The sequence below is a fragment of the Talpa europaea genome (genome assembly GCF_964194135.1).
Source record: "Talpa europaea genome assembly, chromosome: 3".
In the NCBI taxonomy this organism is placed as follows: domain Eukaryota; kingdom Metazoa; phylum Chordata; class Mammalia; order Eulipotyphla; family Talpidae; genus Talpa; species Talpa europaea.
Genome location: NC_140069.1, coordinates 146,336,314 through 146,363,993, shown reverse-complemented (window position 1 = coordinate 146,363,993; position 27,680 = coordinate 146,336,314). Strand labels below are relative to the sequence as shown.

The following is a 27,680-nucleotide window of genomic DNA, read 5'->3' as shown; positions in this document are numbered from 1 at the left end:
GTCCCTCCTCCCCAAGGAGTGAGAAGAAGCAATTAAGACAAGCTCAAGTGTAGCAGGGAGCCCACCCGCAGAGTGCAGGGCCCAAGTCCTCCCTCCATGCACAGGCTGCCAGGGCAGGCAGTTCACCACTGCATGTGCAGGGGGCATTTGGGGTGTTAAACAGCCATTCTCGGCCAATGATCACTTGGTTCATGAGTGATCTTCCAGGGCTCAATGAACAAAGATTGAGAGAAGCTAAGGGTGTTAAACAAAGCAACCTTAAACAGGGATATCCTACTCAAAACATCCCACAGATAAGGATTTCCTCCCAGAAAAGATAATTTTTTGGGGTACTTTGCAGAAATGGGAGTGAAATGGAACAGAGAACAACATAGCTACGTCCTCACAGTCCTCCAAAAGCAGCGTGAAAGGCTGAAAAGACTAATAGGGCACCATTTTGTGTATAAGAAATATTATGTTTATATTATATATATGACATATTATATATAAGTATGCTATATGCATATATCTACATTATACACATAATATTATGCATATATTATAAACATATTCTATTCAGAATTGGATTATAAACATTAATATTGTGATAATTCTTTTGAAGTGTAGGTATAAAGGATCTGATACTGGTCAAATAATGATAAACAGTTTAAAATCACTGGTTTCCAATTTTTTTTTTTTTAGGTTTTTTTTTTTTTATAGAGGCATGTTTTATTTATTTGTTTGTTTGTTTTATTTACAAGCACTGGGAACAGTCAGAAGCGCGGGAGGGTGAGAGAATTCACCAGAGCCAGAGCGGGGAGCAGAGCAGGGAGCAGAGCAGGCAGAAGGACTGAAGTACACTGCTGAGGGGAGCAGCGGGCGGCAGGAGAGGTCTGCGCGCCATGTGGGACCCTCCTTCGGTGGCCGGGGAGCAGCTGGGGATCGAACCGGCACCACAGAGGCTACGGGCAGCTTCGCAACCCAGCGCTCAACCGCTGCGCCACCGGGGAGGCCCTGGTTTCCAATTTTTAAGTGATATATTCAAGTAACTTGGATTGCTTAAAATTTTGAGTCAGCATACAAAATGATTGTTTTATTATATTGTTAGGTTTAATTCATGAGGGTGATAACTGCCATCTTAAATATTTGTTCTTCTCTCCCAAGCTAAGCTAATTTAAATAGGTGATAATTAAGACTAACAACTCAAGAATAAAAGCTAATAAAAGAATCTCTTAGTAGATATTTGCAATGTTTTAAATTTTACTTCTTCCCACACATTTAAAGGGATTGTAAGTGAAATGCTAATGGACTGTATGGCTTTAATTTTGATTTTAATTCTGTTAGCAAACGCCTAACAAATAACGATTAACGTATGTGTAAGAGGTAATTAAAATACCTCAGAAGCAGAGATTCTACAAGGAAATGCACCTATGGAGACTGATGAAACTTTCTGTGCCAATATGCAAAGAAAACTTGAGTTTTGTTTATTAGCAAGTTGCCCATAAGTGAAGATGATTAGGAAGACTGAACCTTTAAATTTTCTTATGGGATATGTGAAATGTGCAATACTATTGATATTTTCATGCTGAACATCTCTTTCTTATATATTCAAGTAAAATTATAGGCTGATATTTATAGTCGTTAGGATCTACAAAGTCATATTTCCCATAGACCATTGCTATGATTATAAAACATCCTTGTCAATGGAGAAGAAAGAATTAACCAGTGGAGAAAAGTTCTCAATATCAGAGAGAAGCAATGCATTCAATTTTTATTCAGGATTTTGAGATCCTTAATTAATTCACTTATGCTGGTCACATAACCCTGTGGATTTTGGTTTCCTCATTAGTTAATATCAGACTGGAGCAGGCAGTCTCCTGGGAGCTTTGTAGTTTTAAAGTTCTTGACAAGTATGCACATGGTTCATTGTATTAATAAAAAATACCTTATTTGAAGCATAGTTAATTTTCATTACATTATTTTTAATCTTCAACCAGTTATCATAATGTGTGTATATGTTTTGTTTTAATATGTTTACCTTGCTTGGAAAATTATTTTATAAAAAGAATCTTAGGCTAGTATTTACAAAAAAAAAAAAATGTGTCTTTTTTTATTCCACAATAGAAGTACATGCACTGCTCTTCCTAATTCAGAAATGCAGACGTGGGTTTAAAATGCAGACATGGGTTTAATTACCTGCTGGGCTCTCTTTACTATGTGTAACTTAGCATGGAAAACTATTAAATCTATTTTTGTACTGACTTGATTTTACTTTTACCTCAGTCTGTATATAAAGAGAAAATTAAGGGTGTTGTATTTTTCCTCCAATGCAATGTATGTAGAGGTGTACATGTGTCCATACATACACACACTATATGTAAACCACAAAACAGCCTCACAATATTGTGATTTTAAATGATCTTAAGTAGAAATAATACAAGGTCTAGAAACACTTTTAAAGGTAACACAGTTCTTTGCCTTATTTAGCTCTGCTGGAACATCTATTAATATAATCAGTTTAACAATTATTTCAACATTCTGTACCCCTCAGCCGCTCTTAGCATGATGCAATAGAATCATACTCTGTTCAACCAATGAAAACAGATCTGCACAACATCAATAGGAATCACTTTTAACTGAGGGAATAAATACTTGGGTCTGCATCCTTTATAGGACATTAGTTCAGTTTTAGTGAACATTCACTGCGCGTGAGCCTGCCAATTAGCGGAACACCAGTGATGAAGAAGGTGACATGGCGGCCTCCTGCCCCAGTAGCTTGCAGTCTGTGATATCGTAGAATGATTTAGTGAATCGTCCTTTGAAATATCCCCGTGGTATGATGGGAGTAAAGAAACCAATGATGCGTTTCCTCTCCAGAATTCAGAGCAGTCTTGTGTAGACTGAATCCCAGTGGGATCTTGGAAGATTAAGACAAATTTGTCAGGTGAAGCACAGTGTAGATGGTGGAGAGAGGAACTCTTGGGTGACTGTTAAAGAAGTAGGTCATGTATTTCGAAAATACAAATCATTTTATTAATGGAGCACATAAATGATAGGAAATAAGACTGCAGAGGTAGGGTGAGAGGGCTCCAGTTAAAGCCAGCAACTTCACAGGCAGTGGAGCAGCACTGCAGTATCTTAAGCGCAAGTGTGATATGGCTGAACTTGACTTTTAGGTTTAAATTAGCAAAATGATTTGCAAATAGTGAAATCCAATAAATGCAAAGGAGACAGATGAATCTGCCACAAAAATATTGACACCCCGGGCCTCCCCTGGTGGCGCAGCAGTTGAGCACTGGGTTGCAAGGCTGCCAGCAACCTCTGCAGCGCCAGTTCGATCCCCAGCCACCGGCGAGGGTCCCACCAAAAAAAAAAAAAAATATATATATATATATATATATATATATATATATTGACACCCCTTGCAACATAATGAATCTGTTACTCTGTGTGTGCATATGTGTGTGTGTGTGTCTGTTGAGCACAAAAAATCATGAACACAAAATACCAGTGTGCAGGACCCTTTCCTATATGCAAAATTAAATACCTAATTTAAACAGAAAACATGGGATGACTTGCAGAACTGTTTATTTCTCTGCCCAGCTAATCTGATCTAAACTGAAACTGTTACTAACTTTAATGAATATCTGTTGTATTGCATTGTACTTCATATATATGTGTGAGTAAGTCTACAAGTGTTGAATAATGTTCACCCCAAATTCACGTCACCCCGAAGCCCAGCACGTAGCTGTGCAGGGAAGCGCCTCTGGGAGATGATCCTGGTGAGGTTAAGCAAAGGTCAGTATATTAAGGCAGGTCCTAAATCCAGTGACTGGCGCCCCACCGGAGGCCCATGTGAAGACAAAGATGCAGATACGCAGAGGGAAAAAGGCCATGTGCAGAGATGCAGAGCCCAGAAGGAAGCCACACAAGCTAGGGAGCGCCGAGGACTGCTGGTGACCCGCCAGAAGACAGGCATGGAATGGTCTCTCCCTGGGAGCCTCCAGAGATGCATTCAGACCCTGCTCTCCAGAACCAGGGGAGAATAACATCTGTTGCCTGAAGTCACTCAGCTTGTGGTACTTTGTCACAACAGCCCTGGGAAACGAATTCATGCATATGCAAAAGTATCTCCTGGCGAGGCACCCTGGTGAGGCACCCAGAGAGCTAGGGGACAGGTCTGTGTCCCATAAAAGGGTATCATCAGTAGCTCAGCATGGATAGGATGAAGTATTGTCTTGGATTTGGCTTGTCCTTATCTCCTCCTCCACCTTGTCCTGTCCCCCGCAACCCACCCATCCCCAGCCTGGAACTCACTTCCACTCTGATCCGATTCAGATGACATATCTAGGCTTTATTAATCGTCCATCGATATTGAAGACATATATAAAAATTACTTTAGTTGTATGTATCCTGGCTTCCCAAGGTGCTGACCTGAGTCTTGTAGTTAAAGACTCATTTAGTGTTTGTCATCAAAAACACCCGCTACTTTAATCAATACACTGTGTTGGGCTTGTGTGTAAAATGAACGTTTGAGTGTTGCAGCCATAATGATTGTTTTTGAATTACTGGACTGAGACCTCCCCTTCTGCTCTATACAGTCCCTCCAGTGTAGAGCGAGATTAGCCTTGGAGTCCTCGAAAAGGCTGACTGGGTCAGGAGAGACAGGGCATTATCACTGGGTATTAAAAACAACAATATCACTTATTTCAACTAACCTTAGAGAAAATCAAAGGTAGAGAGGCACAATAATTTAAAGTGAGTTTAAATTCATTGAAATCTAAGTTCCTATTATATTCCAGACAAGTCAGGAAACACAGAGCAGAAGCCGTAAGGGCTTCAAAGCCCAAGTCCTTCTGGCTTAGCTGGGTCTCTCCCCTAGCAGACCTGGGAGTAACCTCCCCACCTGGAGGAGAGATGGCAGCATGTGCAAGGGAGAGCCAGTGGGGAGAAGGAAGCCACAGCCCACCCTACCCAGGAGGTGGGGATGCACCAGGCCCTCGGGCCACAGCTCACTGAGCTCCTCCCTCTGTAGTTCTTCTGGCAAACTTGAAAATGAAGGAAGCACAACTCCATTCTCTAATTTGCAGGTTCCACACAGATCTCAAAGGAACCTCTCAGGGCATCCCAGAAAGGTGAGAGAAGGCATTTCTCTCTCACAGGGGTCATTAAAGCCTTGTCTCTCCTTGGGGGGAGTCCAGGGCCCAGAGCTGTCCACTCCAGAGGGCGAAACCAGAAGATGCCTCTGCTCTACATTTCCCCACTCAAAGGCCTATGGCTCTTTTTCTCCTTGGAAAATTGAACAAAGCCCTGGAGACAGCTTCCAGAGGGCCTGACTCAAAGCGCTCACTCCAGTGAATTCTTGGAAAAGAAATAAACATAATTTGCATTCTTCAAAAATAAAAAATAATCTGAGTCAGACATGAGTGAGGAAAATGATCTGGTTCACAATCTAGTTAGAAAAATGACTAGTCATCACCTTTTTGACAGGAAAGACAGTTTCCAGGATGATTAAATTATTCTTTTCTAAAACTAAGGTAGAAAATTTAGAGATTGTCATTTAAAAAATCTAATAGTGCAGGTTGTTTAGATTATAAAACAACATGGAAGATAAATAAGAGGAAATGTGTTTTCATTCTTCTCATCTGCACCAGTCAATACGGTAGCTGGTAGTCACAATATTTAAAATCAAACTCAAATGAGTTAAAATTAAGTGACATTTACAATTGCGTTCCTCAGCCGAGTGAGTACATTTCAAGAGTTTGGCAGCACATGTAGCTGGTGACTAGCTCAGTCTCGAACTTTCACATCTCTGAATAAAGTTCTGCTGGAAAGCATTTCACTAGTTATTTTTGTCTTTTCCCCCCCTAAAATGATATTGCTGCTTTTATACATTTCCTGTTGCTGCTATAACAACTTAACACAGATGTGGCGGTCTAAGACAACAGCGATTTGTTTCCTCTCCATTTTGGGATCAGCAGTTCCAAATCAGTTCACTGGGTTGAAGTCAGTGTATCAACCAACCACTCACCTTCCAGGCTCTCAGAGAAAAGCTGCCCCCCCCAGCCCCCTTCTGTTGGTGCTGACACTCCCTGATTTCCTACCACATCACCCCCATCTCTGCCTTTCTCCGCGGTCATGCAGCCTTCGCTCTGTGAAATCCTCTGCCCACCTCTGGTAAGCATATGAGTGCTCAGGAGAGCAGCCGGGGGGCAAGCCGGAGAATCTCCCACATCAGGATGGCTAACATTTTCCTTCCCGGTGGTACCAGTTTAAAGGACTAGTCTGGGACTGTCCAGACAGCACCTGTTGCACTCTGGCAAAGGGAAACTTGACATCTAGCCTTTAGCTCTGTCAACACATAAAGATCACTAACCTAGTTGCATCTGCAAAGACTTTGCCCTATGAAGTAAGATTCTGGGCCTCCCTGGTAGTGCAAGGGGTTAAGCACCACACTATGAAGCAACCTGCAGCCTCTGCAGCTCGAATTCTATCCCCGACCAGCCAGGGAGCAACCCACATGGCGCCGTAGACCTCTCCTGTCTCGCCTGCTGCTCCCCTCAGCAGTGTATTTCAGTAGAACTGCCTGTTCGGCTCCCCACTCTGTCTCTGGTGGATCCTCTCACCCTCCGCATCTCTGGCCTGTACCCCAGCTCTTGTATGCATAAATAAATCTTTAAAAAAATAAAGTAAGATTCCAAGAATCAGGACCTGGTTACTCCTGGGAGGGTGGGGGACATTATCCAATTTAGCACCATCTACCACAATGCTATTTCAAACTTCTCTTTTATTTAATGTTGCCAATTTCTCATTTACTGCACTAACAACTATTGGTATAAATGTTAATACTCTTTCCAAATATGATCTTTCCCCAGAGAGGCTTGGATCCTAGAAAAGTTTAGCTTCCAATTTAGTTAACTTCCAGTATTTTTCCCTTCTATCTTGTGATTGCCAAGGTCCAGGATTAAGGGAAAAGTCCATGGCAGCAGTAACTCAAAACTTCACAAATTTACATGCTAGAATGATAGAAGACACCAGATTTTCAGGCACACTTGAGTCAGACAAATAGCTGCCTTTTGGAAAACACTGTTCAACCTTCCCTGTGAGTTCTAAAGTCACCTCAAGAGCAGTGTTGGTTTTAAAATGGTTATTTTTAAGGAAAGTCATCTCAAAAATAAATGTGTAGCTATCACAATGAGAATATGGGGAAAAGATGAATATTTCTAAAACAATCAGAATAATTTTTTTTTTTTTGTCAAAGGTCATGTCTGCTGAGGGAGTTTGAGAAGAAAAAGAAAGAATAAGAGAACCCAACAAGGAAAGTATCAGGTCCAGTCAGAATAATTTTTAATAGACAACCCAGTAGAAATATGGACAAGATTCTTGAACCCACTCAAAACAAAGGACACACAGAAGGCCGGTAAGCACAACCTCATTAAACATCAGAAAATGATCATTAAAACTAAAATGACAGAATAGAACAAACACCAACCAGAAGGGCTAAGACTTAAGGACACAGGGAGTTTGAATTTGTGCAGGATGTACAGTAACTCAAGGACATCGCTTCTGAGAGACTAAATCAAAACAACCAACTTAGGAAAATTCTGTTATTGACAAAAATTGAACCTCCATATATGCTCATTTGGCATATGACGTGCATATACCCCCTTCCTAGCTCTAGGCCATGAGACATGTTTACAGCAATTCCATGAGACGGCCAAAGCCTGGAACAACTCAGATGTTCACCCACAGGAAAGGAATCAATAATTGTAGAACATTCATACAATAGAACAAGACTCATGAAAATGAACAAATACCTCTAAGACATAAAATTCTCACAAATTATTTTGAACAAATGAAGACAGGTGGAAAGTTAGAGGTATTTTATCATTCCATGTGTAGGTAATTTTAAAATTTTATGGGGATAAAAATCACGTGAATGTTCACCTTCAAGAAGTAAATAGTAGCTGGGGGGAGGGGATGTCAATATGATTCTTTCATTGCCCTGTTAACTGGTGAATAAAATTCACTTCCTTAAAATTGAGGGGCAGGCCCGCAGCGTGGTGGACATGAGCCCTGGATGGCAGGAGACTCCCTGCCTCCCTCTAGGCTCTGTCACTTAGGAGAGTGCCGCTGGGAAAATTCAACTTTCACCATTTTCATTGTAATAAATACCAATTTAATTGCCCCCATTTGTCTCTCAAACCATGTTTTCCTTAATCACTGTTAGCAAATTTCATGACACCTGAAAAGTACTTAATAATTATTAATACAATAAATTATATAGAACAGTTTCCATGAAGAATATTACATACTTTTCATTTATTGAAAGTTGAATATGCTCCTAAAAAAAATCTGTCATTCAACAAAATATCATGTTTATTTTGGCCTTTCTATCATGATGCCGTTAGCTAGAATGTGTGTGAACATGGGGTGCCGTGTACCTGAATACCTGATAAAAAAGGACCAGAACAGATGCAAATTTAAGTTGGGGCTTTTTTTTAGGTCTCTCATGAAGAATTAAAGCTTCCTCCTAAAGGCTAACACTCTGGTGAAAAACTACATCTCTGTGTCTCTATGCTCATTATCTTTGCTATAATAAAGTGACCATCAAATAAAATAAACACCCATAGAAATTTTTAAATGGTCTCCAGGGCACCTTCACAGCAACTCTTTATTCTGCACATAGCAACACTCCCAGAAGCTAATAACGCATGGTTTGTTAGTTCTTGTAACTATTTTCACCAGTATCTACAACTAGATTCATACAGCAGTAGAAGCCATATCTATATCTATATCTATCTGTAAATAAAGTGGTTATTTTAAGGAAAGTCATCTCAAAAATAAATGTCTAGCTATCACAATGAGAATATGGGAAAAAGATGAATATTTCTAAAGCAATCAGAATAATTTTAAATAGATAACCCAGTAGAAATATGGACAAGAATATATATATAGCTATAAATTCCATTTGTAGGTAATTTTAAAATTTTATGGGGATAAAACAGGTGAGTGTTCACCTTCAAGAAGTAAATAGTAGCTGTGGGGATGGATGGGATGTCAATATGATTCTTTTAGAAGGATTAATATATAGCTATATATATTATATATATTATATATATAGCTATATATTATAATTTATAATATAAAAAATAGCCATATAATATAGCTATATATAGCTATATAGCTATATATAAAAAATAGCCATATAATATAGCTATATAGCTATATTATATGGCTATTTTTTATATTATATATAAATATATAAAAATAAATATATATTATATAAATGTATATATAATATGTAAATATATATTTATATATAAATATTTATTAATTATGAACAACCAATAATCTGGTCAACTTTAAAAAGCTTGCCCAATAAGGCATTTGTCATTTTCTGGTTCTAGAGAGGTTTTACTTGTCTGGAGTAGGGGCAGCCTTACTGCACACAGCTGATGTCCTATTTCCCTCCCTGTCCACATCCAGCATCCCCCTTCCTCAGGCCAGTCGGTAAAAACAGAAAGAAAAATGTATTGGCAGGAGGAGAAAACATTTTTCCAGAGAATTCATGTTGTAATGCCAGAGTTGGCAAATCATGCGTTTGCAAATGCAATTTACATTAACTAGTGGCCTCCATAAAACCCAAGCAACATTCAAAGCAATTCTGAGTTGGCTGCACTGTCACAAAAATGAAGAAGCAAAGATAAAAGTCCTCCCCAGAAGAACCCATCACTTGGCCTCGAAGAAGTTCTACAGATAAAGTCTTGAAAACATTAAGGTCACAGTCAAGGGTGGAGAAGCACAAGGCTGAAGATGAGAATGAGAGCAAGAAGGGTAAGGCGGTGGGGAGAGAAAGGAGACATGGAGGGAGGGAAAGAGGCAGAGGAGAACACCTGCTCTGTGGACCAACACCAGCAGAAAGACTAGACGGCAGAGTTACAATCCCCCAGAGCCATTCGGGGGAATCCTGGAGTCTCCCCACCCGCCCCCCCACCCTCTCACCCACACACTGTATAATGTACTTAAATACAAAAAAAATATGGATTTAAACCAAGATTCAGGGAAAAGAAACTTTCTAGGTAACCAAGTAAACTTGGAAAAGGAGCAAATGAAAATTACAGACACAAAACCTAACTGACAGGAAAACTCAGTGTTTGACTTTAACGTAGAGCTGAAGCGAACAATGCTGGTCTATCCCGAGCCCCTCACAGAGTTGAGATGAGTGAGAACAGTATACATTTCTATGTTTTAAATATTTTTTATTTATTTATTTATTTATTTTTTAATTTCAATTTTATTTTTATATTACCCATACAATTTAAATATTTCTTTCTTTTTTTTTTTTTTTTTTTTTTAGGAAGCAAATTGCCAAGCATTTATTTTTTCTGCTCCAGGCAACTCTTATTCTACTTCACAGTTTCTACTCCAAACTCTCACAGTGCCCCTCCCTAGCCACACCTAGCAATGTTCTCAGAAATGTTCTGAGACATTTCTCTCCTGAGGGTTACTGTTTTCGCTCACCACGAAAAAGGACAGTCATAGTAGTTATTGATGGAATAATGATGATGGGCATGATAGTAAGCCCGAAGCATTCATTAGTGTGTTGAGCGTTTGTACCAATCTCATGAGGTACAAACAACAGTCCCATTTGATAGATCTGGAAACATCAGCTATTTATCAAGCTTTCCTGTTAGGGTCTATTGAACAAAAATCACTTCCCAAGTGCTTTTCCTAAGGTGTTGGTGCATGTGCATTTGCACATCTAGGTCAACCCACGTTTATAACAGAGACGACCTGCTGTTGTCTTTACTCGTGAAAACAGCAGCCCTTCACCGTAGAAAGCACCTGGTGCCCCAGCACCGACCCCGAGGTGTCCCCAAGCCCCGGCACTCACAGTAGGCACAGCCATACAGCTCCACGCGCAGCCCGATGCGGCCCTCGGCGCCCCAGTCCAGCGGCACCACCCGCACGAAGCGTGCGGTCACCGGGTGCTGCAGGTCATGCCGGACCACGCTGTCGGCGTTGACGTTCCCTGGAAAGGCCTAGAAAAATGAAAAGGGTATTTAGATTGGGGGAATACCTTGGAATGCATTCGTTGTGTGCTACAATCACAAGTTCTTCTCTTAAAGTGGGATTTTCCATTCCTCACACCACAAAGCTCTTAGTCCCGGTAGCCAGGGAGCTACCCCCACGGTGCAGCAGACCTCTCCTGGCGCCCTGCTGCTCCCCTGAGCAGTGTATTTCAGTAGATCCACCTGTTCTGTTCCCCACTCTGTCTCTGGTGAGTCCTCTCACCATCCACACCTCTGGCCTACACCCCAGCTCTTGCATGCATAAATAAATAAGTTATAAAGAAAGGAAAAAAGCCGGACTAAGTGACAAGCTCACCCACTCTCATGCTGACCTCTGTTTGGGCAACAAATCTTCAGCTGGGAAAACAGTTTTTCTATTTAGACAGCACATTGTATTTGTGATGTTTGTCATTTTGTATTTGGATATTAAATGTAACATCTGGTAGTTTTTATTCTGCCACAATTGAAATGTGCACTTGACTTCTGGGCCACACTTCTCACTTCATATTTTTGTTTCTTAAATTTTAACAAAATTATTCTTTTCTATTCTCAATTTCCCAAAATGTGTCCTTACTGTGCTCATTAGCACCAAAAAGCTCTTCCGAGGCTTTAAGAGAATTAAAGTTTAAAGCAATTAAAAGTTTGAATGGCATTGTTGACAAAAAGGGAAAAGACTAGTTGCTACAATGCACACACTTTAGAGGTAGTGACAAAACTGTCAAAGGCCTTGAAAAGAAGGATTTTATTTTCATACACTTTGACTTAATCACATTCATTACAGATTTTCAGAGATGCCAAAAAGGAGGGAAAAACAAGGTAAAACGCACAGCTGATTTTTATGGCACCTTTAAGATTTAGAAATCTGCATCAAACATGGAAAAATTAAGATAAGATTGAGTCATTCCTAGACTAATGTCCTTTAAAATTAAACCTTCCTTTAGACAACTGTCACATGGCAGTATATTTAATAGACACAGACACATCAGCCAAATTCATCACTTCAGACAGAAAAATCAATTTACAGAAATTTGTGAACTATATGTCGCTGCTGTGAAACCTGCTTTGCTGGCTGTGATTTGTACATAAGCTTAGAACAGGTATTTCTTGGTGTTGTCCATGTTACCAATATAGCACTTATGTAACTTGCAAAGCTTTCTGCTTTGTAAAATTAGGAGCGATACGCAACAGTTAAACCTCTGCTAGAGTTAGTTCTATAAATTGTGCAAACATACAGCAAAGTTTTCAAAAAATTATTTTGAATACCAAATATCGATAAAGTTGTAATAACTGAAAGTTTCATGCCACTACACACTACACACTACATATTTCTTGCAGCATGAACAGAAGCTCTTATGGTGTGAGAGACAGTGAGGCAAACGTCTTCTGCAGCCTTACAAATAGTAACTATTTGAGGCTTCCAGGCTGCTTATCTCTCAGCCCCATTCCCTTTTCCTTTTTCTGCTTTTTAATTTTTTAAACAAAACTTGGAAAATGTAAAAAATCTTAGCTCACAAATGTTCACAGGACTGCCGAGGTGGAGAGTTAATCCATGGACATGGTTTGCCAATCCCTGATCTAAGAGAATCTCTCCAGTTAGTAAATCCTTCCCTCAACTCACATCGAATGCAAAAATCTACAATCATCGGGAGACATTTCAGTCACTTGGGTTTAAAATCCAATAAATTGGGAAAGTGTTTTGTCATCCCATGAAGCATGTAATTTATCAGCCTGGAAGAAAATACAGAGGAGTCAGGAGGATGTTGTGTGTGATGCATAGAAGAGCAGCCTCCCTCAAATTCCCACTACAGGTTTGAAGTTTAACTTCAAAGTAATCAGTCCATGGACTAAAACGTAACCACAATATAACAAAAAAACAAAAACAAGCCTTGAATTAAAACAATATTAATCTTAATTCCCCCGCCACCTACCTGTGTAAATTTGGAAAAACTCAAATAGAATCACACAGGGACAAACAGACTATCTTTGTCAAAAAAAAAAGAGAAATTGTAATGGTAATTAAGTCTACTGAGAACAAATTGGTCACAAAAAAAAAAAAATGTTAGCTATCATAACCACGGCCTGCAGCTAAAGGAGCATTTAGAGGGAAAATTATAGACTTCTTTATAGCAGAAAAGGAAAAAGTGAAAAGTAATAACATAAGCATACAAAGTCAGAAGTTAGGGGGAAACAAGACCAGATTCCAGAGTAATCAAAAAAATGTATAAGAAAAGAATTAAGAAAGGTGGAAATAATAAAAGAAAGCACAAAGATCACAAGAAAGATTGATCTGTAAGACGGTCTGTAAGATTGCTAAAATTGGAAAGACTCTTGTGACCAACCTTCTAGAAAGACAGGGGGCAAAATAATCAGTATCTGAAATGATGAGAAAACATACTGGAGAGAGAAATCAAAACTAAAGAGAATGTGATGAGCACGCTTTATGCTACAATATTTAAAAATGAAAATAGGGCCTCCCTGGTGGTGCAAGGGGTTAAGCACAGCACTATGAAGCTATCTGCAGCCTCTGCAGCACAAGTTCGATCCCTGGCCAGCCAGGGAGTCCTCTCCTGCCTCGCCCGCTGCTCCCCTCCGCAGTGGATTTCAGTCAGTCTGCCTGTTCTGCTCCCCACTCTGTCTCTGGTGAATCCTCTCACCCTCCACATCTCTGCCCTGTACCCCAGTTCTTGTATGCATAAATAATCTTTATAAAAAATAAAATAAAATGGTTACTATACTGTAAAAACATAACCTAACAAAAATGGCCTAAGAAGTAATATACATTGTTAAAATGCTGTATTAATGTGAAATGTTAAGGAAGTTAATCTGCTTTTTAAGAATGTTTGGGAGACCGTTCCTCAGGGGCTGCTGTTTCTGCACCTTGTCAGCTGAACCGGGTATGGACCATGTCTTTAAGGGTAGGTAGTGTGGAAATAAACGCCTATTTCCTTCGGGAGAAGAGGACAGGTCAGTTGACAGTCCAGTACAACAGAAAATATCTCCTCTTGGGCAAAATGCAGGTGTGTTTGCTTGCTCCTCATTATAAGAGAAGGAGGCCTCCCCTGAGCCCAGGCTTCTTAGCGGGGCCCCACATCTTGCTGTGATTCCTCCACCGGGGCCACCTGCATCAGCCCCTTTGGTTTATGGGGCAAGGAAAATGGATGTGACATTATGAAGCTCATAAATGAAAACAAATCACAGCAGCTTTCTGAAATGCCAGGTGCTGACAGAAAGGCTGGACACGGCTCCTGGAAATAAAAGATGGCGCAGCCCGACCTGGCAAACAGTCTCGCAGCATCTTAAACACACTAGTAAGCAATCCCCCATCGCTGAAGAGAAGAGAAAACCTCTCTTTACACAAAAGTCTGAATGCAAACGTTGATGGTAATTTATCCATAATCACCCCAATCTCGAAATGTCTAGAATATGCGAGAGCTGATGGACAGGTAAGGTGTGCACACCTGGGCCGCCCAGGGACTCCCGCCACAGTCCCGGCAGGGCCAGGTCCTGCCTGGTCCTAGTCTCCCTGCCCATTAGTTTCTTTGTGTCCTAATTCTTTCTTTAGCACTTTTGAAGAAACAAGTCAAGTGTCCCGATTCAAAAGAAAAACAAAAATCCAGAAAAGCATAAAGAGCACTTACGTTGCCCTACCCATGTTTTCACTTACAACAGCACATCTTCCTTCTTGAAGTGGCAGTTTTCTATCCCAGGGATTTGTCTCATTACCCATTTTTCATTATTCTTCAATAATTAGTTTCCTATATGTGGTGGCATGAAGGCCATGGAGCAGGATCTCCATGATTCGAGCAGGGGGTGAAGGACAGAGTCCTGGAGCCCTTGGTGGCTTTTCAGGCTTTAATTGGGATTTACCAGGCACATGGCGGGCAGGGGTGCTAGGGGGCTGGGAGACCTGCCAGCCTCCCAGCCCCCAGCAAATCTTCACTCTTTCTGAGTGTAGGGTAAGGTAAAATGTCAGGCTTTTCTGCCCTCCCGCCATCAGGATAGATGATGGATCCTTGCAGTCCTGAACACATGCCTGATGGCGGCACCTGGAGGAGGGTGTGGGCATAGGTAGATGGGATTCACCTGGGCTGAGACTGGGCTTTTAAGGGCGGCGTCACGGGGACGCCAGCAGAAGCTGAAGGAGAAGCCAAGAAGCCAGCAGAAGCCGAAGAGAAGCCGAGAGAGAAGCAGAGAAGGCCGGAGAGCCCAGAGCGAAGACCTGCTGGGGGCTGGGAGGCCTGCCAGCCTCCCGGCCCCCGAGCGTCCCTGCCTTCGGTGTACCTGGTAATCCCAATAAAAGACCTGCAAAAAAAAAAAACACTGAGGACTCTGACTCCTCCTTTACCTGGTCTGCTGGATCCTAGAAAACCTGCTCAGTGTCTATTCCTGCCCCTTACACTAGGCTCTCCTGCGTTCTCTCGTGGCCTCTGCCTCTCTTACACTCATTCTCTTCTCGTTTCTTCTGCTGTTCTGTTCTCTGCTGGTGTCCCCACGATGCTGCCCTTCTATGCCCAGTCTCTCGGCCCTGGTGTGCCCACCTGCGCATGCCCACACCCACTCCAGGGGCCCGCCATCAGGCATGCATTCAGGACCTCAGGGATCCATCATCCATCCTGATGGCAGGAGGGCAGAAAAGCCTGATGCTTTTTTACCTTACTCTACACTCTACTAACATAGTAAAGTTCAAGGTATTGTTTGGATCTGGTTTTCTAGAACCACTTTGGAGCAACTGAGATCTGCAGATAACTTTATCTTTGAGGTTCTGGTCAAGGAAACACTTAAATTCTTTTCTGCCTCTGACTTCTTCCTCTCAGAGGATCTTGCTCTAGTCTAAATAACTGAGACTGGCTTCTACATCCACGTCTTCCCTCCTAAGCTGGATTTAAGATCTAGGGAAGAATTTCTAACTGTGCGCCAGGCATCTTTATTGTGAGAACTGGGTGATGTTTCAAATAAAAAAGAGTTTTTGCCCTTTCACCCACACAACTTGCTCAATTTTGACTTTTCCCCATGCTGTTTGGCTGACACTGCCATCCTCCAAACCCCAGCCCAGAATCTTCTGTCATATCTAGAACTTTCCTCTCCCTTCCTTACATACATAGTCTCTCTAGAAGTGGCTTCTCTCTCCTGTGGTCACTGTACTTTTTCAAACCATCCTTCTTCCCTGATACTCTCTGAATGTTCTCTAAGCTTCCGGTCTCTTTCTACTTCAATTTATTTTCTACACTACCCAAAGAGGGATCTCTCTAACTTAAAATCAAATTCTATGTGAAACTAATTACTTTACTCCAGGAAGAGACACAGGCTGCTTTTTGTTCATTGGAGCCAACTCAGTAAATGGAAAAGAATAATGTGTACAGTTAGCACCCTTTGTTTTGTTTATAGGATGCTAAATGATTCCCTTAACAGGTTCTTTTCAACAAATTAACAGAATTGACTGAGTGAACAAATATGCTTGTTGTATTGTTGTCATGTATATACAAAAACAGGGCTCTCTTTAATAAGAACCTGAGACAAGTTAGCTGGTTTTACTACTGATTTACAGAAAACCTACACAGCAGTTTCCCACTTTAATTCTTTCTTTTATAATGAAAAACGATCCATTTCTTGTGCTATTAATGCGAGCTTCCAGAACTGCACTCTACTCCCCAATACATATGAACATATACTGAATTGAATAATTTGGAACTTCAAATAGGTGACCGGCCCTGTAACTTCTGAATGCATTTTAAGGGAATGAGGTGGGCAGAAAGTAGGGCACACTGAAGGTAAAGAAACTCTCTGATTTAAACTTATTATAGAAAAACATTACTCAAGCAAGTTTTGTCTCCCTAGGCCTGGCAGATATGATAGATACAGGTTTGCACTAATTTTAAGGATTTACTTTTTTGATAATTGAGACAAAGCTAATAGGCAGTGCATTTTGTTACCCAATTATACACAACCAGAGATTCTAGGGAAATTAAAAGAAAGCTTATTTTGAATCTGCCTTTTTAAATGCATCAGAAAGAAAAAGCAAGCTTTAATAGCTATTAGGTTACTTTGAGAATAAAACAGTGCTACTCAGGCCTATTTTATTCAAGTTGTCTTTAGGAAATAGCCTCTGGAGCTATCCAAAGGGAAAACTATTAGAATGACAGCATCTCCAAAAGAAATAATAGCAAAGTGAAGTTAGACCTCTAGAGGAAAGCAGACATTCTCACAATAATTCCAATATTATTTGCAACTATATATCAATGTTCATATTTAACCATTATTTATTAGGAATATGAAGAAAGTACTTATTTTTAAATTGTATAATTTTACTATATAAATATATAAATGCCAATCTAAAATACTATAAATCTCAAGAGATTAAATCAATGGAGCAAGCAAATGTCATTCATGAAGTGGTTTTCAGAGTGATTTAGATTCAGCATAATTTGTGACTTTAATAGGCGGACATAAAGTCAGACTTTGAGCTCTAGTCACCTTATTCAAATAGTTCTGATATTAGTATTCTACTGCCATTTATTTCTACTCAGAACTGTTCTATTTATCTGGTTTCACAAAGACACCTATGCATTATAGAACTTCCATGCTTAGTGCAGAACCTAGCTTCAATTTTATGTTCATCAAGAGTCTCCAAGCAATGCAAATACATTTGGACATTTTAGCCAGAAGAACCGATGATGTTAAATTAGCATACACTGAGCTATCTGAGATATATACTGGTAACGTGCACATACATACAGAATGAGTCATAGGCGATCTGTAAGTTTAGCCTATTCCACCTTTAAAAATTTGTTGAAATAACTTTAGACAAACAGAATAACTAAAAATAGTATAGAGAACACCTGTGAACACTGTTTCTCCCCTCTCCAGTGACAATGTATTACACAAACAGTCCAATCATCAAAGCCAGAAGATCATTACTGGCATACTATCACTAACTAAAACTCTACAGACATCTTTATCCTGATTTAACTAGCATTTATATCCACTCTTTTTGGGGGAGTGAGTAAAAGTCTGACCACTTGTACATCTGTGTAACGCTCACCACTGTGATATAGAGCAGTTCCATCATGCAAACGCACTTCTCAGTTTTAAACATAATATGAATTAGTAGAAAGTGCATAGAAACTCCACATTTATTTTCACTTCTGAATTTAGTTCTTGCTCTGCTATACATTATTTTATTTCTTACCCCTGATAGGCTACTTTGTGACTGTCTCTGGATTATATGCTGGACATAAGTGTTAATAACAAGGGTGTATTAAAACAACTGAGTCTATGACTAAACACTGCCTTTAAGTTCTAAATGAGACAAAGTGTTCCCAACTGAGTTTCAGTTGGCATCGGGATAAGAGATTAGGGGAGCTGAAGAGGGAAGTGCGACAGTAATTTAGCTCCAGCTCAGCGCCACCGACTGCGTATGCTACAAGCTGGAAAACCACACGTGGGGAAAACAAAAAAACAAAAAAACTTACAGGAGTGGTGAGTGTTTCTACCATTTTACTATGAAATGTAAGTCTGTTGGCACCTGGAAGACCACTGTGACTCTCTACTGGGGAACGGAATGGAATCAGAAGACCACTGGCAGCCGGCGTGGCTTCCGTGGAGGCCGAGGACCAGATGCCACGTGAATGACTGCTGGTCACAGATCAGAGTGGCAACTCCCAGCTGGGTGAATTTAGTGACTCACATATACGCCAACATATGAGTACAACAAATGTGTGGGCCAGGGTTGATGCCAGGGAGGAGTTGGGTAGAAGGTGAGTGAGTATAAAAAGACAATAGAGGTGTCCACGAGATAATGGGCATGGTTTGCACACTTACTGTATCAGTGTCAACACCCTGGCTTTGACACTGAACTTCAATTTTGCAAGAATCCCACATGGGGCAGGGGGTAGGGGAAGTAAATAAAAGAAGTCATGAAATCTCAATAAATTATTTCTTACATATGCATATCTATTATTTATATGTAAGGTATAATTATCTTAAAAATAAGAAATAATTTTAAAAAGATTACACACTGAATATTATAATCACCTCATAGAATAATTGAGATTTGCATCTTAGACATTATATTTGCCTCAAAATGACATAAACCTTCTAAATAAATGTTGGCACATGTAGGAGGAAAGAAACAAATATGGAATCATAAACTCCCACTCCAGAGGTTGAACGTATCAGTTGTCTCATTTTCTTATGAGCTTGTTTCCTCTCTTAACACAAGAGTTAAATAAGATGATAAGGTTATGAAAGCTTCATTCCCTTATGCAAATGCTTATCTAAGTCAAGGAACCCAGAGCCCTGAACTACAAGAGTCAGGCATCGGGTGAACTTGTACAAACTGTTTCTATGAATAACTGCACGTTCTGATTAATGGTTCCCAATTCCAAGGCTAATAAACTGGTAGGCTCTATTATAAAAAGTGGAATCACTAAATACCACATTCATTGGCCAAACATAATTAATTAGAAACATGTGAAGTGAGAATCACTATTGTGTTTGATGTCTTTGTTTAGGAAAATATACATATGACTCAAGAAGAATCCTTTCTCTGATTGTTTTCCAATTTGAGGAGACAGCACTTGGGCAAAATTCCACAGAAATATATTAAAGTCACAAGATTACTATTGCAAATATTTTGTTATGGGTACAGTGGTTATCTTAATGGAAACTTAAAAAAAAAAAAAAGTCCTCCAGGAATCTCATTTGCTGTTTCTATCAGTGATGAAAAAACACTAAATGTACAATTTGTGATTTATATTTCTAGACAACCCTAACTAAGCATCTCAACACAGTGAAAATAGAGGCCAATGGTAAGATTATACAGTAAAATATGGATACGGAGCCATGGAAAATGGGCTTTTAACATCATCAGTTTATGGTGATTTGCTAAGGAGTGGGGAGACAGAGGCTGTCCTAACTTGTATTTCTGGAAGGGTAGAATTTTTACAACTGAGAATAGATCCAGAAGACAGTGAAGATTACTCCAGACAGTCAAACTCAGCAAGCTCTACAGTTAAGCCAGGCTGATGAAATACAAGAGTAAGCTTTCTCACCTTGAACTAAAAGACAGTGTTTGCATGGGATACTGTTTGCAATTCTGGTCAACAAACTGCAGCAAAGAAATAACACAACTCTAGAAGGTCCAGGGAAGGAAGCTGAATGTTTGAAAGGATACAGACTCTTCCATATATGAAAAAGGGGTATTTTAAAAATGCATTAATCTTTGTATGAAAAAGATAAGAAAATTGGGTTGCACAGCCACACTCAGTGTATATATTAATTTGCCATGTCAGGGGGACTGGTATCAGCAACAGTGTGCTGCACAGAGCCTTCCTCGGCCCTGGGCATGCAGGTCAAACATTTATCTATGTTAGATGAGGCAAATGAGACACTGCTGTTGGATTTTCAAAGGATAGAAAGCTGAGGATAGAAACAAAATGTTTTATGCCTCAAGCATAAATGTAAGACAAGACAGAACGAGAGCAAATTTGATAAATTTAAGTGAAAATAATTAATGTTTGAAGGTGAATTAAACTAGGAGGGAAAGGTATATTTTAAGAACATGTTGGTTGGAAAAGTTTATTCTTAGCCCCAAACCACCATGTGCCACTCCTTGGTCAGCTGTGAAGGAGTAACATGACAATATTACATTGACTTCAGAATAAATTGCTAGAAATGTGATATCCAGCCCAGGGAAATTAAGCCCTACTGCATTTTACACCTGTCTTTCATTGCAGTGGTCTGGAAAACATGTCATACAAAGAATCAATAAAACAAACAAACAAAAATAAATGAGTGAGAACTGATCAAGGTTAAAGATTTCGCTCACACCTTTAAAATAATTGGCTCTATAGGATGTGTAATTAAAATCAACAGGGGGTATGATTAAAATCAACAGGGCTGATAGGACAAAAGATCAGGTCCTAGAACTTCTGAACGCACCTTGAACTTGAATGACTCATTATGTCATAATCATTTTACAGTTTTCATCCAAATTTTGCATCTGTAAACCTGGGTACTGGGTAGATGCTTGGGTTGTCTCATTTGTTTTAAATCATATAACACAGGAGAGGATAACATGAAATGCACTGAGATAAGGATATTTCTAAGAACATGCATCCACATCTCTTTGTCATCCAAGCTGGCCATTCCCTGACAAGTGTGGACCATGCTCCCCCCAGATTTATGCTGTATTGAAGGCATTGAACTGAGATCTGCAGCGAGGCTCCATCTGTCCAGCCCTTGCATGGTTAATGATGATTTTTAAGGGCAATGCTGTTTAGAAAACCTGACACTGAGGACAACACATTCCTGGGTTATTCCTGACTTGCACTGCACCACCCCACTGTTCTACATTCCCCTTCAAAAGTGGGCCTCTGGGTCCATTTGAGTAAAAACAACTAATGTCCTGGCAGTGCAGCAGGATGCCGCGGGCGGATTCTCTCCTCCAGATGAAAACTCTAAATGGGTCAACTCAAGGCACAACTCCATATATCAAAATAACCTGAGCCAGGGAGACATGCAGTGCTCTAATAAACAGTTAATAAGCAAGGTCAAGCCATGCATGCCCACATCTATCACTCCAGGCCAGACCCTTTCAACACAGTCTTCTCTCTATTGTGTTATTATATTAATCTTAATTAGGCTTTCAAACTCCAGTTTCACATTCCCTTAATGAAGCCCATAGAACAGGCAAATATTCTGAAATAGGTCATGTAAAATATTCTGAAACAGCTTATATAAATATTCAAAATTTTCACTGGTGCTTTGGTGCTGATTGAATCAAGTATAGAGTTAAGAAAATAACAAACCTAGACTAGGATTTCGGATCATGGTTAATACGGTATTTGCAAAGCCCACCTTTTCCAGCCATCCACCATCACCTGCTGCCCACATGAGTTTCGTCTACACTCTACCACTCCATTGTTTCAGCACCAGCTGTCCTATGGTTTTCATGAATCCTTTTCTCATGCTACTTGCTATAACCAGAACCTCACTGAGCATTTCAATCTTCCTACCGAAATCCTATCTATCATCAAACACCTCCATCAACAGCGCCTTCCTTTACAACTCTATTGTGACCATAACTCACTAGGATGTGAGTCCTTCTGGTTCAGAAACACCATTACTATACAGAGCACTTCATTTTGGGGTATAAGATTTGCATACTCTTTTGTTTTCCCATTATGGTTGAAACATGCCAAATAGGGGTGGACCATTTTTATTTATCTGCATTCCTTCAATCTGATTTCTGCCTTACATGTGACAGGGAAAATGGTCATTGAGTATAAAATAAATCAACAATAAATTGCAAAATAATATGTTAATACCAACGTCATGATAAATATCCCATTATCAGCAACTGCATCTATTATACTAAGCACATCTGAAGTCCAACTTATAAAATAAAAAGCTTTCTAGAAAAATTATACATGCATTGACATTGATTCTGTTCTTTTGGAGTTAGGAGTTTGTCTTGCTTTTGTTGTAAAGTTTTAAAATAGTGTTCTCAACTTGTGAGACACTGCCTAGAGAGCAGACCCTCCCATCACAACTGCCATTCTGTCAACTATTATATGCCTCTGTTGAGTGTTAGGAGGTCAAACAGCATATAAGACAGACCCAAGGAGACAGCTCCACACCAGAATAGGGAACATTTAGAAATGCATTTCCACATTTAGCTTTCGCTGGCTAGACAGGACAGAAAATATTTCTGCCTTACACGTGAATTTTCAATTGACCAAGAAATTCCCAGTACAATTTAGAAAATACAGGAGCTACTGTAATAACAAGAAAGAATATGCATAAATGATTTTTTGGATTAAAGTGTCTTATTTTTATGATGCATTCTTTACTCAAAACCTACTAAACAATACTCAACCACAACAAAATACATTCAGGGAGATGGATAATATTAGGTCATGCAAACAAAACAAGACAGCTGACCTTCAATTGGTAATTACATAAATAATCTTCTTTCAAATAATGCTCTTTCAAATAAGAGCACCACTGGCTCTTAGCTGTTATGTGAAAGACAAAGGTTTAAATCTTTTATAAAAGGGGATTCCTAATAGTCAAGGTAATAGCAGGTTCTTATATACTTCCCGTCTTTAGCTCACACAAATTTAGAAGACACATTATTTTTTGTATTTTTATTTATTTAGTTATTTATGCACACAAGAACTGGGGTGCAGGCCAGAGGTGGGGGGGGGGTGAGAGGATTCACCAGAGGCAGAATGAGGAGCAAAACAGGTGGATCTACTGAAATCCACTGCTGAGGGGAGCAGTGGGTGAGACAGGAGAGGTCTGCTGCGCCATATCAGTTCTAGAATTCTTCAGGTCTCCTGTGAGTTAAATAAATCTTTGATAGATGCCCACCATATACTTGTAAAGGGAACATATTTTTATATTCATTATGAAATTTCTATTTGACAAATGCATTGTAAAGCGCTAAATGAAAATGAATGTTTACTGTTCTTTACTTTTATTTCTGCCTCCTCAGCATTATCGAAAAGTCTATCTAAGGAAAAAAATCAAAATTAGTGGATATAAAAAGGTTAAAAAGAATTTTATCAAAATACAAATTTTACTTGCAATTCTTTTGTGAAGCATTTTAGTTTTCCACCTGCATGTAAAGCAAGCTGTTATATAAGAAAGAGGAAACAATGCAATAATACAATAATTTCAATAACCCTCTGTTGTGTTAAAGCAGAGCACACCACATTAATACTATATTTTAATAGAAGCCTCAGCATCAAGCTTTCTAGTTCACTGACATGCGAGCAGAGTGGAAGGACATAATATGAAGTAAGTGGCGAAGGTGAGAGGGAGCAGATGACTGGAGAAGTGGAGGAAAGAGAAAGGTAGGGAGAAAGGAAAAAGAGAGGAAAATATGGTGTAAGCAGTAGAAATGGAGGAACTGCAGAGGCAGAAGGGTGCTATTAAAATGTGTCAATTCATTATTTACTGCGGGAGAAAGACAGCAGGAGATTCTTGAGATTGATATTTTCCCCTGGCTTAAATGAACAAGGTATTATTAAGAATAAAACTGGCTCACTTTTCTTGAGAAACAAGAGTTGCCAGTCTTTTTTTGTAATTAATTAATTTATTTATACAAGCACTGGGTATAGTCAGAAGCGCCGGAGGGTGAGAGAATTCACCAGAGCCAGAGCGGGGAGCAGAACAGGCAGACTGACGAAGTACACTGCTGAGGGGAGCAGCGCAGGAGAGGTCTGAGTGCCATGTGGGACTCTCGCTGGCACCCGGGGATCAAACAGGCACTGCAGAGGCTGCAGGCAGCTTCGCAACCCAGCACTCAACCACTGCGCCACCAGGGAGGCCCAAGAGAGTTGCCAGTCTTTCTCCTGCCTGCAGGTCTGTCTCCAGGTTGCCCTTGAACTCAAAGAATTTTCTCAGCGGGCTCACACACACCTGCCCCCTGGCCCCTGGCATGTGGGCACCAGGTCATTCCCGGTTGTCTCTAGAACATCCAAATATAACTTTCTAGTGGTCCACTTTTATAGACCTCTGCTCTTGATTGGAAAACAACTACAAATAAATAAATATAAACCACTACACACTCTTCCATGCTATCTTATCCTAAATGTTCTCTAAGGAGTAATATGAACCTTTGAAAAGAATCCACCCAGCAAAAAATGAAAAGGCCTTATAGATAATAAGGGATTTGAAAGCTGGCATGTTAGGCACTTTGTCAAATCAGGGGAAGAAATAATTTGTTCAAATGGGACTGTCAGTATATCTTCAAAAGACCTATTTACTCTTCACACAGTCTTGATTCTTCAGAAGCCTTGGGAATAAATAGTATAGACTTATTGTAATTCAAAACATAAGTTAGTATCTGTTTTTATCCGTTTCTTAGTAGTGCGATTTCAAAGTATATCTACGGCAACCTTTCTAACAGGCAAGGGAGGGAAGAGATGAATACAGAAATATCACATCCTTAAATAGTGAAATGATCTGCTGTTGAGATTTCTCACCAGCCTAAGAGCGGGCGCACATGTGGCTTGCACCCGGGGAAAGAACAAAGACGCCTCCTTTCACCCAGGACACCTAGACAAGCAATCAGCTCCTCCATTAGACGACTGTCACCGCTTGCTGGTTCCCGGCTTTCATCAGCTCTGAGAGCTGGCTAAGTTCCACTCAAATTAGCACTGATGTGTCAGAAAGTTTCTGAAAAGTCACACAGCTTTCAATCTCCTGGCGCGCAAATAGAAAATTATCAAATTTCTGGTGTTCCCAGGAGGTGAACACAGTGCACGAGCATCGACAATCAGGTAAGTACTATAAAAATATTCAATTAAAGTGGAGATTTTGCTACCTGATACACCTCACGAAGATGTCTACCGCCACTTAGGAAAAGTGACAGGTGCCTACCTGTCATTCTTAGGAAGGAAGGATTTGGGAACCTGTAGACCAGTTTCTATTGTTCTTACTAAATTCAGACATTACCCCCTGGAAGCCATGTTCTGAGAAGCAGGAAACACACAGCTTAGAATGTCAGTTCGATGGTGGTGAAAGATGACAGAAAAGGATTGTTTATGAGATTTCTAGGAGTTCCTATATTTATATTTCTGGTGTTTTTATCTTTCTTAACTTCAAAAGAATGGAGCAGGTAAGAAAGACTAGGCAGGTTAAATGTGAACATGAACACAACAGCAACTCAGTGATTTAAGACCCATTCAGCCTCAAACACACACCAAGAACCAAGAACTGCTACAACGTACATTCTACTTGATGGGACTGAGGACGTGACCCACAACATCCTCTGTGTCTAATTCAACAGAGTCACCTAACAGGACTCGATTATCCGATTATCCAGCCAATCACCAAAGAAACAGTCATCTAACCTTAGATGCTGGGATGTCTAATGGATAGATGTATATTTTTTAATTAAGAGGATTCTCTTTTTTGGGATGACGCCACCATTTTGGCTACAATTTTTTTTTAAAAAAAATGATCCTTTAATGAATTTGAAGACAATAGAGAACAATGTCCTGAGAGCATCGTACAGTCCTCAGGCAGCCTCATTCTGCCCATTTAACGGATGGGGACACTGAGGCCCCCAGGGACGTGCAGGTGCCACAGTTACCAGGACTGCCCACCTCTCTGCCCCGTGACACCTGATTTAGGTCCTCAACCTAAGCAACACTGCCCAGTCCTATGTCTCGTGTGTTTACAAGTTTCTAAAAACATATACTGAGGATTAAAATAATAAATTCATAAACATTCATGGAACACAAAGATAACAGTCACTGAAAAGATTTAAGAAATTCCTTAGCATTTATAAAAAAATGTTTATGACATTTTATAGCAAGTTTTTTTCCCATTTGGCATTATAATCTTAAATTTATGTATTAATTCATCAGGCATCTTACTCAGAGCAGCCAATGAAAGAGAATACCCTAAAAAGCTTTTCCCCACTTGGCATTACAGCTCTTAGTGCTGTTCACAAGCAGCTGAAGAATCCAGGGGCCAATTACAGAACCGTATCTATTATTTAGGCCTTTGCTATTTTGTTTCCCCTTGCCAAGACTTGTGACCTTTCACTACTGATTAACACTCTTTCCATCCAAGACTGGCAGGTGAGCTGAATCCTGTGGGTGTGAAATCAATCCACTGGTTGGGACTCCTAAGAAGGGGGCAGGAGGTGTTGGTGGAGGAGGCAGGACTGTGAACTAAATGTCGTGATAAGCAAAAAGGGAATATGAGTATTTGGATATCAAGTAAACTGCACATTCCCTTTATTCATGCTAGATACTCTGAGCTAAACAAGTAAAGATGTCCTCACTTATTTACTGTTAGCTAACTTATTTGTTCTTGGATAATGTAATAAAAGTTTTCACAATCACTAGTGAAATATAAGAGATCATATCAGTGAATATAAAATAGCATATCATAAGGCATTGCTCAGAGCCCAACCAACATCCGAAATTACTAGACAGGTAGGACATAGCTAAACACATGTTTTAATTAGAAAACAAGTAAAGAAGTAAATGTTAATAACAATTAACATTAAAGCAAGCATAAACAAACTATAGATTGCTTTTGTGAGTTCATACTAAGGGCCTGGTCTCAAGGAAGGGCCGCTAAAGTCTTGGGGGCAAAGCTTCGAGAATTTGCCTTGGAACCCTGTCACAGAGACCCTGCTCCACTCATAACTCTTTGTTCTTCTACAATAATACACACAAACTGATATGTGTGCATGCAATTAGCTTGCACCTTTTTTTAACTTATCAAGCTTTGATCTAAATACACAAACCTATTGGAAGAGCAAAAGAGCTTTCTCTTCTCAGCAGTTGGCATTGTTTGGGGGCCACAGTAGACACTGGAAAAACAGAACGCAGGATTCAGCTTCACAAAACCCACATCCGGTTGGGGAAGTAAGTGCAGAGTTGAGCTGTCAGACAAAACTCCCTGATATTTCACAAACAGGGAGTGATTACTTGCTAAAGAAATTGTGCTAACAATATATGCTGTACGTATTCAAAAGACATAGATGAGTGTAGACAAAGGAGTCCAGGAAACATCCAGGGAAAGGCAGGTATTAGAAGTAGATTCTAAAAATGGTCAATTAGTCAGACAAAAGAAAATAATTTTGGAAAGAAAAGC

General features: G+C 39.9%; 1 protein-coding gene across 1 annotated transcript in view; it reads right to left on the bottom strand.

The window, feature by feature from the left end:
• The window catches only part of CNTNAP2 (contactin associated protein 2), a gene marked incomplete at both ends in the record, with an annotated part of 1,573,870 nt that overhangs the window by 837,468 nt on the left and 708,722 nt on the right, over positions 1–27,680 (bottom strand). Inside the window, one exon of the mRNA XM_084230860.1 lies at positions 10,877–11,024. Within this exon, the coding sequence (XP_084086986.1) occupies positions 10,877–11,024 (148 nt within the window). The remainder of the gene's footprint in view (positions 1–10,876; positions 11,025–27,680) is intronic.